This window comes from Symphodus melops, assembly GCF_947650265.1.
Source record: "Symphodus melops genome assembly, chromosome: 11".
NCBI lineage: Eukaryota > Metazoa > Chordata > Actinopteri > Labriformes > Labridae > Symphodus > Symphodus melops.
Window position 1 is genome coordinate 24,749,758 of NC_136701.1, and position 12,830 is coordinate 24,762,587.

General features: G+C 43.9%; 1 protein-coding gene across 2 annotated transcripts in view; it reads right to left on the minus strand.

The window, feature by feature from the left end:
* tmem132e (transmembrane protein 132E) overlaps nucleotides 1-12,830 on the minus strand; it is a 335,032-nt gene that overhangs the window by 36,749 nt on the left and 285,453 nt on the right. For both annotated transcript variants that reach the window (XM_079355808.1, XM_079355807.1), the window contains exon 5: nucleotides 4,947-5,090. In XM_079355808.1, the coding sequence (XP_079211934.1) occupies nucleotides 4,947-5,090 (144 nt within the window). The remainder of the gene's footprint in view (nucleotides 1-4,946; nucleotides 5,091-12,830) is intronic.

Consider the following 12,830-nt stretch of genomic DNA (forward strand, 5'->3'; position numbering starts at 1 on the left):
CATCTCAAAGACATTTACGTATTCATGCTGGGTGCCACATGCTTCCAAAACACATCCATCCCGGATATTGCTTCCGAATTTAAATATTCCCGAAATAAATCGCCCCAGCATCGTGCCAAATGGCTCTTCCCAGTTATGGATAACATATGTATTGAATGAACAGTGAATGAAAGCTGACATATGGCCCGCATTACTGGGATTGTGTCTCGGAGCTGTTGTGAAGCTTTTCTTTGTGTGATGGATGTGTGCTGGCTTCAAGAGAAGTGCAACCAATGAGTTCATTTAGCTCTGTTAGCTAAATGAGCCAGCCCCCATTAGAGCCGTTGTTGGTGGGATTAATGATGTTGAGTGTGAAAATGAGCCGTTGTTACGGAAAGCTGGGAGACTTTGGAGGCTTTTGGAAATCGTTTGGTTTAATTAAAATGTCCTCACATTGTTTATTAAGTTCATTTTGCAAAGGAGAGATCTTTAAACTCTGAAGGGTTTTTGATGCAAATGAGAAAATTAACCTCTATATATAGATAAAACAAAGTGTGCCATGCATGTCCGAAAGAAAATGTGGATCGGGAACTCATCGTCCTCGTTTTATTTTTGAACATCTGAGTCTGCAGCTATCACAGGATTTGGCCCGTTCCTGTCAGGAGAGGATTAGTGGGGTCCAAACTGGATGCTGGGTGATAAAGCCCTGCTCTCAGTCAGGTGTCCAGGTCATCCGCACGGATCTGAATTGTCTTGAGGTCTTGGCTTTGTGCTTGCCAGTTTCCTGATTTCCACCCAAACTGGGAGACAGTTTCATCATGGAGAAGGATTTGTACGTAAGAGGACACTAAGAGTAACTTGACTTCAACTGGCCCTTGTCCAAAAATCTGACAGAAAAATGGAAGCACAAGGCCAAGGTATCGAAGTATGGAAAAATGAGCTTTAATGGGAACCGACAACCTTTGTTTACTCGGACTGTCCACTTTCTTTCGAGCAAGAATTAGATTCTTTTACACACCAACAAATCATAACTCCAGTGTGTCCTGTGTGAATGTGTGTGTGAGTCCTGACTGTCTCCAGTGAGGGAGAAGCTGGAGTCCTGCTGGCTGTGTTGTTGTCAGTGCTGTGTTTACACGGACGGGACGGCCGGCTCCTCCCCTTGTGTATAAAAAGAACTAGAGAGAGGAAGAAGCTTTTTTTCTTTCGGTGTCACATACGTGTCATTCCAAGTAAGTTTACATGCAATGTGAAGCTACGAGCTAAATGACAAGCGCTAACATTTAGCGGCTAACACAACAATGCAGACCACAGTTGATTGCAGCTCGAGCAATAAACATGCTGGAGGTGTGCGGCCGGAGGCGTCGCCTGACCAACAACACAAACAGCAGTTTGTTTTGGTTTCAGATCGACTGCAACAAAAAGTCTCACATTCTTCCCTTCAGCTATACTGTGTCGATGTAAATGTGCATGTATCACAAGTTTATTCAGAAACTGTGTTTTTAAAGTAGTCGAACTCGAAACAAAAAAAAGTTACTCCAACAGAGCTGCAGGGAAGTTTAAACAGACAGCAGAAAAACAACAGCTGTCCCTGAAGACAGGAAGAACCAACGATTCACAAAATGCTTTTCTGTTATCTTCTTGACAAATCGATTCGTCCATAAAATTAAAAAAAATAAAATGTGAAAAACAGTTTCAATCAGTGTTTCTCTTCAGCTGAATATGAAGCTCTTCAAAGTTTTGTTTTGTCCACATCCCTCCAGTTAGGATTGCAGATTGTTTGAATTTCCTTAATTTACATAATTATTTAAGAAACTTAAGAACATGTTGCGTTCTGCACTGGCAGCTATTTTAACTCCAAACAAGCAGTGCAGGCGTGTGATATCGTCGAGCAGGACTTGTCTGGTGGCTCTATCGCTGAGTTTTTGATGAGATACTTGTAATCAGACTCTGTCAGGTTTGAGTTGTCGCAGTGTAAATGTGTCACGCTGGTACAGTACATGTGCATGATGTGGTTTAGTCTCTGTTGCTTATGTTGGCCGGCACGCCCCCCCCCCCCCCCCCCCCCCTCCCTCACGACACAACATCACAGCCTCGTTTTTTCATGCACGTCAACACACAGCGTTAGCTTCTATGCTAAATGCTCTTCATGCACACTGCAACCACAGAACTAACTAAAAGTTCAGCTGCAGAATAACGACAGCCTCACACCGACTTCTTACTCCCAAAGTTGGAAAGAAACGAGCGCCTGTTGTCTGGCTTACATCCAAATGAGAGGGATATTGTAATGAGCATGAAGCTTCATTCGTGCAACAGTCTGGGAAATAATTTGACTTTAAACGTGTTTGAGATGCAGCGTCAAGTCACGACGCAAGCGGCACATCTGACAAGCTTAGCAGAGTGTGTGTTTGCAACCGCTCGTCTTCGAGGTAGAAAAAAATAACAAAAACACGACGAGCATCACGCCGCGATGACAACAAGACGATGTTGATTAAAATAGATCCCTGTGACTGGTGCCATGACAGTTCTGTGCGGGGCGAAACAACAAACAACAAAGTCATGGAGTGCTTCCCATTTGCCGTGCTCGCCTCGAATCTTTTTTTTATTTCTGTTTAGTTCTGCAGGGATTTATTGAACTGTCATGACTCGTGCGTTTCCGGCTGCCTGAAGGGCTCATTTTAAATTAGCCTCGAATGTTCAACGTGCAGGAGCGCTGGAGCAAAGCCACTCGATATCACATGGCCCAGCGCCTTGTCTTTAATGGATAATGAAACGTGATAAACGACGTGCGGCACCGGGTCGGACCATCCCCGACGCTACACCTGTTCTCTTCTATCGACGGCGCTCTGAGATGCAACGCGAGCGATCGTCCGCCCAACATGCAGCCAACTCATCGATCGGCTTTTTGCTTAAATAGTCTCATTTGTTCTTTTGCAGAAATCTATTTTTCCCTCCAAATTTGTGCAGCAGATGAGAGTGTGAGGCGGCGAACGTTGGAGACAGTCCCGTATATCAGAGAGGAAATATTGGACAGATACAGGTCTTTTAATAAGAAGCGATATTGGCCAGTCAGGACCAATATGATTGAAGTCAGTATCTGATTCAGTTTTATGGCTCCACGGCCTCAGTCTGTTAAATCTACTATCCAACCTGCTTCACCTGACCTTGAGGAGCTGCTCCACTACTTTCATTAGTCTGACTTGATGTATTAGTTTCACTATTCAATGAGCTAAAGGATTTCTCAACAGACAGGACGGAGAATTGTTCGAATATGAGGAATTAATACGGTCCAACTTAAAGATTTCTGTTACAGGGAGACGATTTACAACCGGGAGAAGTCAAATTTGATCATCCTGCGAGGCACGTCCTCGCCGCTCTCTCTCCCTCCGAGTGCGGTTGGATTCTCCTGCGGCTGATACTGCACGCAGATAGATTTCCAATAGCTGTGCAGCTCTTTACACGAGAAGGAGATCAATTTTGGGTTCGGGAGTTTGATCAAGTGCTGTATGCTGCCGAAACCTTTCTTCATCTCGAGAGGCTCAAACAGTCTGGAGCTGTTCTGGGAGACGCGGGGGAGATGACACACGCTTATTTTCCTCATGTGTTGGACGGTAAACGCCGACCTCCTGCTGATTAAAACAAAGAATCCTTTTCAAACATGATTCCACTCTGTGTGTTTGACGCTCCTGTCCACGACCTGATGAATGAGATGAAACCCGCAGGGAGAAGTCCTCGCTTTCTTTTCACAATTAAGATGAGAAAAGGTCCAACGTCATGAAGCTCTGAGGAAGCGTGGTCACAGCTCAAGCAGCAGAACAGTAACTGGGGTTAAACTAAACTTTATGACGTCTCGACGATGCTGACTCTGATGCCTTCTGACCTCCTTAAAGGACTCATTTTCATGAACCATACGTCGGTAGATGCAACACAAGGACGAGTGAAGAGAGGGAATCTGAGGAGACCGATGAAGCTGTTTGTGTTCTGTGTATTTAAATCTACAGTAATGATACACATTATATCCTGTTTACTCCAGCTAAGGTCACATCTCCTCTCACACCATCACTTCTAATATGATCAGCAGTCCAACACAGCACTGCAACACTTCACTTCACTGCCTATACAATTATGCTATCTGCCTATAGAGCAATCTATTCCGACGGTAATTGACTGTAGAAAATAATAACGGTGTAATCACAGCCTCTAATGTGCTCTGCAAGTCATTTTGATCCCACTTTAATTTATTTAATCAACAAACTAGACCTGCGACTGTGTTCTCCCTGTGAGCACGAGTGTTGATTGTGTTCCCTGCATCCTGGGACGGCGGGGTAATATCTGCCTGCAGGGATCATGACTAAGACCTGCGGCTTGAAATAATTCATCAAAAAGTGAGAAACACCAACAAAAAAAAGAAAAAGCATCCAAAAGATTCATGTTTACTGACAAACTTTGGTTTCCACAGAAATAATGCATGCGACACTTAACGGCACAACTCCAGGGAGGCTGTCGATTGGTCGGTTCAAACTGTACGAGCTGAAGTCTGGGAACGAAAGGCCTCTCTGACGACCAGCGCTGAGTTTCTGAGAAGCATATCAGGGAGCTTTTACTGCAACCTTGGAACCATATTGATTTATATTTAGAGTTGTATGCCTGTGGTCATACATTCATTGAGTTTATCCCCGGTGTATTGCTGGAATAAAATCACAGCGTTGTTTTCGTGTTTTCGTGCGCTCCTGTCGTTGGGCCTGTGCCGCTGGGCCACAGCCCCTCATCAGTGGAGGAGTAAAGGGATTACACTCTCTAAAATGACATCTTCCTCCAGACACGGGGATCGAGGAAATCCGGTTTGCTGCACCTTAACAAGGTCTTCATTGGAGGACTGTAAGTGCACGGAGCATGAAAAGGCCTCCTCCATTCATCTCTATAGGAGACACTTTGACAGACAGGGATTGAAGAAATCAGGTTTGCTGTACCTTAACAATGTCTTCATTAGAGGACTTGCACTGCACAAAGGCGGAGACATCAGTGACAGCCCCGCTCATCTCTATGGAAACCATTTTGACAGGGATGGCCACTGTGCGTCCGGTCAGGATGGCCGTGTTGATGATCTCAGTGTCCTACGGAGACATGAAAAAGAGACATGACATTAAGGACACAGCGAGAGGTGGGGAGTGATACTCCGTGATATTTCATCAGCATCTACTGATGTCCAGAGTTAACGCCATTACCCGCGGCTCCAGCAGCTCATAGGTGATACTCTCAGCGGCACACAGAAACTCATTTTACGGAGACAACTTGCTTTGGATTTCATCAACTGAGATTTCCATTTCAAGTGCGCTGATGTCCCAGCGAGCGACTGGAAGCCGCTCCAAATTGGAACGAAATAGGATGGAAATGAAAGAAGAGTGATAATCACAACCGTGTAGTCATTTTAGGAAGCGTGTGCTTTAATGTGTCCCTGGCAGGTAAATCACAGCGTCACGTCTAGATTTCATGTTACAGTGAAGAGATGACTTTAACTGGACTTGTATACATGATGTGATGGAGGTGTCAGGTTAGGACCTGGATGTTCACAGAGACAACAAACCTGTAAAACAGCATCAGGCAGTGAAGGTGTCACGATGGTGTGTAATGTTGATAAGTGGAAGGAACCTCTGGTGAAGAAAATAAACCTGCTAAACAGGAGACCGCAGAAGAAGCCACATGAAGAAAATGGCTAATGGACAAAACTAGCTTCAATTAGTGGAAAAATAAAAACTTCATTAATAAATTATTAAAGGAATCAAACGGTCATACTCAATAACACAGAGTCGTACTCGATGTTAAAATGAATCCTTTAATTCAGATAAACTATAAACAAGAGGGCTGCCTTCATCTCGTCTGCTTTTTGATTTGGCACGCACTGAAAGGCAAACGACCAATTAAAATACACACACACACACACACACACACACTCGGCCTTCAGTTAATGTTTGAACTTTTTTTTTTCAAGCAGATATGTTGGCGACAAACGTGCAGCCCGGGAGAGATGAAGCCAACGCAAATCTCCCCAAATCAAAGAAAAACGTATATTTAAATTGAAGCCTCAGATATTTATCTCTGTATCTTTTTGTTTATTTACCCTCATGAGGGTACAAACGAGGCGCAGGGTGGCTTCTGATCTTCGCTGCATGTTCTGAGGTCTCCGTACATCAACACGACCCAACAGCTCGGTCCGCTGCGCCCAACCCTCCCCATAATTCAGTTTTCATTTCACTTTTTTTTCTGACATGAGAAGCTGATAAAAGTGCAAAACAACTTCATAATGTACACACGGCACACTGCATTAAAATCCACTGAAGATGTTGTTATACAGGAGACTCCGTTTGCACTCTCTACTTCTGCACACAGTTAACTATTACTATTAAGCCTTTATTGAAGCTAATAAATACAGATTCCCTAATTTACAATGCTGATGAAAATACAATAAGCACATTGAAAACGACTGCACACTGTAGTGAAGCGGTTTGAGCTCATCATCTTAATCTGTACAAAAGAAAAGAGAGCATCAATCTTGAGTGTGAAGTCAATAAATCCACGAGTAATCCTGTCGGTTTCATATCAACTCCCATGTAATCATAATCTGACCTATATACATCGTCTTTGGCCTTTTTAAGCCAGTGTGAGGACTGTGAAACAAACATACAGGCCTCCAGGAGATCCAGTTTTTTTTCTTGCGGTGATAAACGTCTGGAGTTCAGATGAATTAATCCCCGATCCTCCCAGAAGAATGAGGATTATCAGGAGGGATTAGAATAAGACAGAATAAGAAAGGTTCATAATCGACCGCTTTGACCATTTCTGATTTGCTCTTGATTCGGTGATGACTGAAATTAAACAATAATAATAATAATAACTTTATTTATAAAGCGCTTTCAGTCAAAGTGCTGTTCAGGTACTAAAATCAACTAAAAAACATAAAGACAATAAAAACAAAGACGTAACAGCGAGGTGATGTGTTCGGGGGAAGTTTATGTTCATTATCTTGAGAATAAAAGGTTGAATGAAGGTTAAACAGAGAATAAAAGGAGACCCAGCACAGAACCTTGAGGAACTCCATTATGTACTGTAACACACTGTAGCGTGGCCAGTTGTCCATTAACTTCCCTGCATTGTATCTTAAGTGAAAAGAGCCGTGTAAACGAATGCTTTGTCAGATATTTCTTTTGTTAATGAAGCTCTGCGTAGGCTTCAATAGATCGATGATTCAGGCCACAGAGCTCGGCTGCTTGCAGTGAGAATCAATATCATTCATGACCTCGCTGCAAACTACACACATCACCCGTCTCTGAGCCAATCAGCTTTAAACAACACGGAGAAATACGAGATATGTTGATTCTATAATTGAGAAAAGTGACTTGATCACTTTAGCATCCAAGGGATCACACTCTGAGAAGGTTAATATTACATTAGCACCGTGAAACATTAATGCTAAAAGCTGAATTTCAATAGTAAATCTTGATTAATTTCAAATCACGTCGACTTCATCTCAAAACAATTTTAACGCCATATTAAAAATAAAGGCCTGTGGTGCTTCACTTTCTACAGCTGTGTGGTCTGTAACAATCCAGAGTCTTATGAAATATATGGATTATTCTTTTTACAGGGCTACACTTTTACAAGTTAAGTTACGACATTAGAACAAGTGGTGTCATGTTTCTACATCTATATGTTGGCCAAAGGACGGTGCACCAAAAGGGACAAAATAGCATGCGACACAGAAGTAGTGTTTTTATTTGTGACCTTAATAACATTGTGATTTATACGTTCAGCCGTGACTCGGTAATAAATATCTTTCAAATATCTCCCAAAGGAGCTCGATTGTCAGGCTTTGTGTGACTGTAAAAGAAATCAATCACCAGCTCAAGTGTGTTTCTCTCGTCCAGGGAGAAACAGAGAACAACATGTTTTTTAAAGGACTGCTGGCAGCAGCTTATTGGGGAGCGGATCATTCTGTAGGGAACCGGAGGGTCGGCCACGTCGGACCGAATGTAGAAGCTGATATTGGTGCTGGAGACGTTCCAGTTCACTTATCGAGCCATGCCGAGATTAAACAACTGTAAAAGAAGGATTCAGCTCAAACTGTAAGATGTACTTCACACTTTATGTTCTGGGAAATCAAACACATCTTCATCACAATGATTGCTGAGATAATGATCGAACAGATGGCACCATTCTTTGTTTTTTAGTTTGTAAATCTTTTGAAAAATTGCGAGCAAATAAAAAAAAAAATCACAGATTTATTTCAGCTTTCGTCAGATGCAAATTCAACCTTTTAATGAAACCTTTCTGAACCTGCAGCGAGAGCAGCTCTGTTGTCTTTTGTTGTTGAGTTTATTAAACATGCAGCCAATTTATGGGAAGGGAAGCGCCGCAGACCTCTGTGGATAAGCGTCCGGACTCTGGAGTGAAATCCTAATTGAAAGACATCCTCCCTGAGCTCTGCTTGCTGTTTTGGCATGTGGTAAGTATTACGCTGCCCCAGACACTTTAGAATTGCATGTGTGCTGCTTCGGGAGTGCTAATTATGCTTACCTGTAATCGGCCTGGTACAGAAATCAGTCACAAAGCTATCATTTCATGTAATTGCTATGTTCGTAACGAAGCACCAAAACAGTTATTAGATCCTCCGTTAAATGGGAATACATAGTTGTCATTTCAGTGTCGTACGAAAGCTGATTGGCTTGTTTTGGTTGTATTGGATGTTTTCAAGTTGACTCAACATGATGATGCTATGACGTCTATTTTCTTTTCATATTTTACCTGTTTTTTTTTCTAATCCTCATGAAAACTCCCAGAACAGGCCGCCTCTGAAATCTTCACATTCTCACCTCACAGCGGGAGGCTTCTGCTCCAGGACCAGGGGGGGAGGCAGCACATGACGGAATAAGGGCCGCCATAAATGCTGCCTTTATATCAAGGTCAACTTGTGATTGAACACATTTACAGTCTGAACGAATGAGCGGATGACAAAGTGGCGAGCAAAGAAGAAGAAGAAGAAGAAGAAGAAGAAGAGAGGAGAAGAACTGGCCGATTGCCAAACGATACGTTCTCAACACGTCCAGGATCTCCAATCTGAACTCCTGTATTTTTCAACCAATCAGATTTATTTGCTGAACAATTGTGCAGTTTGGAGACAGAAGCAAGAAACTGAAAACAGCCCGTTTACAAAGCGTCTCAGACACATGGGCTCCACGACCCGCCTCTGGGTCCCACTCACAGAACGATGTCAGCCGTCATTTTCTTTTGCTCTGTTACACGTCTTTATCATGTCTGGCACGCAGACAACACACACTCTGTTTCAATCATCTCGCTGCACCGGTTCAGATGTTTGTGTGCGTGTTACGAGCCGATCCAAATGCTCCCCAGGTTTACAACAACTGTTTCTCCTTTTGTTCTGAGCCGTGTTTACAGATTACAGACGGCAATTTGTTCGATGTTATTGTCATCCAAAATGTATTCCATCACAGAGGAGGCTTGTTGGAATTACCCACAGGGTCCTTGCTTCGACAAGCACTAAAGCGAGGTTACTTAGCGTGTGAGGCTCAGAGATGCTCAGCAACATTTCCACCCCGCTAGTGAATAATGTAAACAATGCATTACGCTCGATGTGCGTCTTTACGAGCGCAGACAAACACATACATGTTCTAATGCGATGCGTGACTTCAATCTGTGCCACACAAAACATCATTGCTTATTTAACATCTGGAAGCTTCTGTGTGCACAGAGCAGCTACAGCCGGCTCTGCATCCTCCTTCCTGTTTCCTCTTTCCTTGCCTCCTCGGCGGCTCCTCGTGTCCTGTGAATGAGCGCTGCGATGGCGGTGTGTTAATAGCGGCCTAAACTGTGTAATAAGCCTCGGGGTTGATTTAACCTTCCCCACTCTGGGATGGTCTCCCTTTTCTTCACATTGTAAACTCGCTGCTGATTCTTCCTGCTCTCCTCTGCAGCAGGTCAACTGGAGCTGGCACACAATCTGTGCTCTGCCAACCGGAACAACCTCTCCTTCATTCTCCTTAACTGTTGCTTCATCAGCTCTTCTTTCTTCATTTTCTCTCCGTCTTCTTCACTCGACCCTGAGTCAACAGCAACAGCAGTCGTCCACTCGAGTTTTTTGATAAACACAAAATGCATGGTGTTTGTATTTTAGAGACATGAGAACCTCCCACTGCTTCATATCAGCACTTTTCTAAAAGTGCTGAATTGTTTCTCCGAGCTGTCAGTGGGTGTGTGACACCAGCTGGAAGGTGCCCGTTGCTTTGCATCTGCTACTGATCAAAGGAGATGAAGTTGAAGGATGTCCAACGACACAGAAAGTCTTCAGCTTCACTGGAAGGAATCCTTTTCTTGGCAACTTCTGACCTGATTCATTTCTGTTTTCCAATCTATCATTCCCTGACCACAGCAGCGCAGGCAGCTCGCAGAGCACTCGAGACACACTGCTTGATTAGATGAATACACTGCGGCCCCGCTCGCTGTGCTAATAGCAGCATATTCTGCTGTTCAACATGAAAACATCACTTTACTACTTCAAGGCTGCATGGTGAAGGACCTGAGATAAGCACCTGCTGCAGGGTCAAATCCAGACTTCAGGTTTATAGCCTGAACAGCAGTAATTACTGTTCCTCCATGTAACAATCAATCACAGTCATTAATGTATTCACATTACTCTAAAATAGCCTGAAGGGAGGTTTCAAAGCAACAACATGCAGACAAGGTTGAACATAACCGGCGTGTCCGTAACAATAGGTAATCACACACCTTCCACTGTCACTCATGTCTCCACTCTGGAGCCACTTCTAATTAAAGGGATGGAGAGTCATTACCTGGGATGAGAATCAAAGGTAAACAACGAAACTCGAAAAGAAGGCATGAATGCATCTGACCTGACGGTGAGATCTAAATGTTTGTATGACTTTGACCACGTTGTTTGTTCTTTGGCACGGCACGTCACCGCAAGTTGCTCCCACTGCTTCGCCATCAGTGTGTGAATGTGTCGTTGTCAAAGCTCTTTAGAGAACTCGCTACGCTAGCTCAACTCCATTTACATGTAACATCTCTTGGATGGAAGTTTTGCCCTTATTAAAGTCTGAACAGTGTTTGCACATGTATGAATTTGTTTTGGATGTGCACACACTCTTCTTTTTGTGTCCCACCGGTTGACCAGCGACCCAACGGCAATCCAAGGCGGACCAAATGAGTTGTTTCTAATTCCCCTCCCTCTGTCTCACGTAGCATCTCGAAATGACCTCACGACCACACGACGACGATGCACGTTGATCTGCAGGAATGAGTGGGAGCAGTGATGGAAGTTTGTATTCCTGATTCAAATGTAGTCGATTAGGGAGATTAAAGTAAACGCTCAGATCGAACAGCAGACACCTTTACTGAAGACGCCATCAGCCACCATTAGCTCTCCATCAACCTGCCGTAATGACCGAGCTGTCGTGTCCCGTTTGCTCTGATGAAACTCCTTGTTTTCACTTCATCAATCATGCTTCTCTTAGCGTCGCCAGTCGCGTTCCTGCTGGGGAACCGGAACGTCCACCTTCTTCTTTTGATATGATTTACAATCCAATTAGTGCACACAACTGGAATGATGGATTAAACCGCAACTTTCAAGGCACTACAGGAGCTATACCTGCAGGACTCTCCCTCAGATTTGAAAATCAATAGATGCTGTCGGATGGGAAGAAAGTTTTTATAGACTCAGAGATTCCACCAGAATCCCCCGTTTCACAGAGACGGCCGACAACTGGGAGAGAGTAATGAGCAGGTGGGGTTGATCTGAGCTGGTCTGAAATTGAGTGTTGAAGTGAAATGTGACTGTTTGTGTTGCTGAACATGTTGACGATACTTCAGAGACTAATTGGAAGCACGGACAGAAATCCCACAGTGAGAGCCTGACTGAGCTCAGTCCTTGTATGATCTTTGTACAGTGACGAGACGGCGCCAATATCCCCGGGTAGTAGAAATATTTAAAGATACAGTATGTAGATATGGCCACCAGGGGGCTCTCAATCAATACTACACTTTAAAAAAAGATGGCGGGAATCATGGGAGTTTTCTCTCATGGGAGTTTTCTCTCCCTACCTCAGTGTGCATTTAAGCAACGACCACACCTGCTTGCTTTGCTGCTATCTAAACGAGTCCTGAGCCTAATGATGGCAGCTAAATAGCGCTGCGATCACGCCATCGCCCTCCTTCAGAGTGTTTTCAGTTTTAACAAGGGGAAGCCACAGCCTCTGCAACGCAGCTAAACACACCTGGGTACAAGAAGCACGCTAATCCCATATTACAAGAGGAGCAGAGATATGAAGTAAACCTTCTGTTCCAACAGATGTGCAGAGTGCAAAGTCACAACAGCAGCTCTGCTGTATTTAATGAGGTGACGAACACTTTTAATTACGCTAATGTAACAGATAAGCAAAGACCTCCAGCTCTGCCAACAGTCAGCGAGACATGTTCCACTTCTGCACACAACCTGCACCCAGTCGCCTGTTTCTTACAACGCATGGTACTTTTTTAAACACGAGTCGTTCAGCTTCTTCTTGGTTTCACTCAAACGATCGAGCAAAGGGACCTCAGCTCCGAAGACGTACGCAGGTCAGCCATCGCTTAAAGAACTCCTGCTTGATTCATTTCCCTACGTTCCCATAATCTGTTTACCAGCAGCACTAATTGCCACCTTTCATGAGGCGGTGAGAGGAGCTCCAATTAAAAGAGTAATAGACACTTAAGTGTTCTGGGATTGGTTTACTTTCTTAACAATCAGCGAGTCAATGCAGACAGAGAAGGAGAGACGTGTTTGTGAGGGC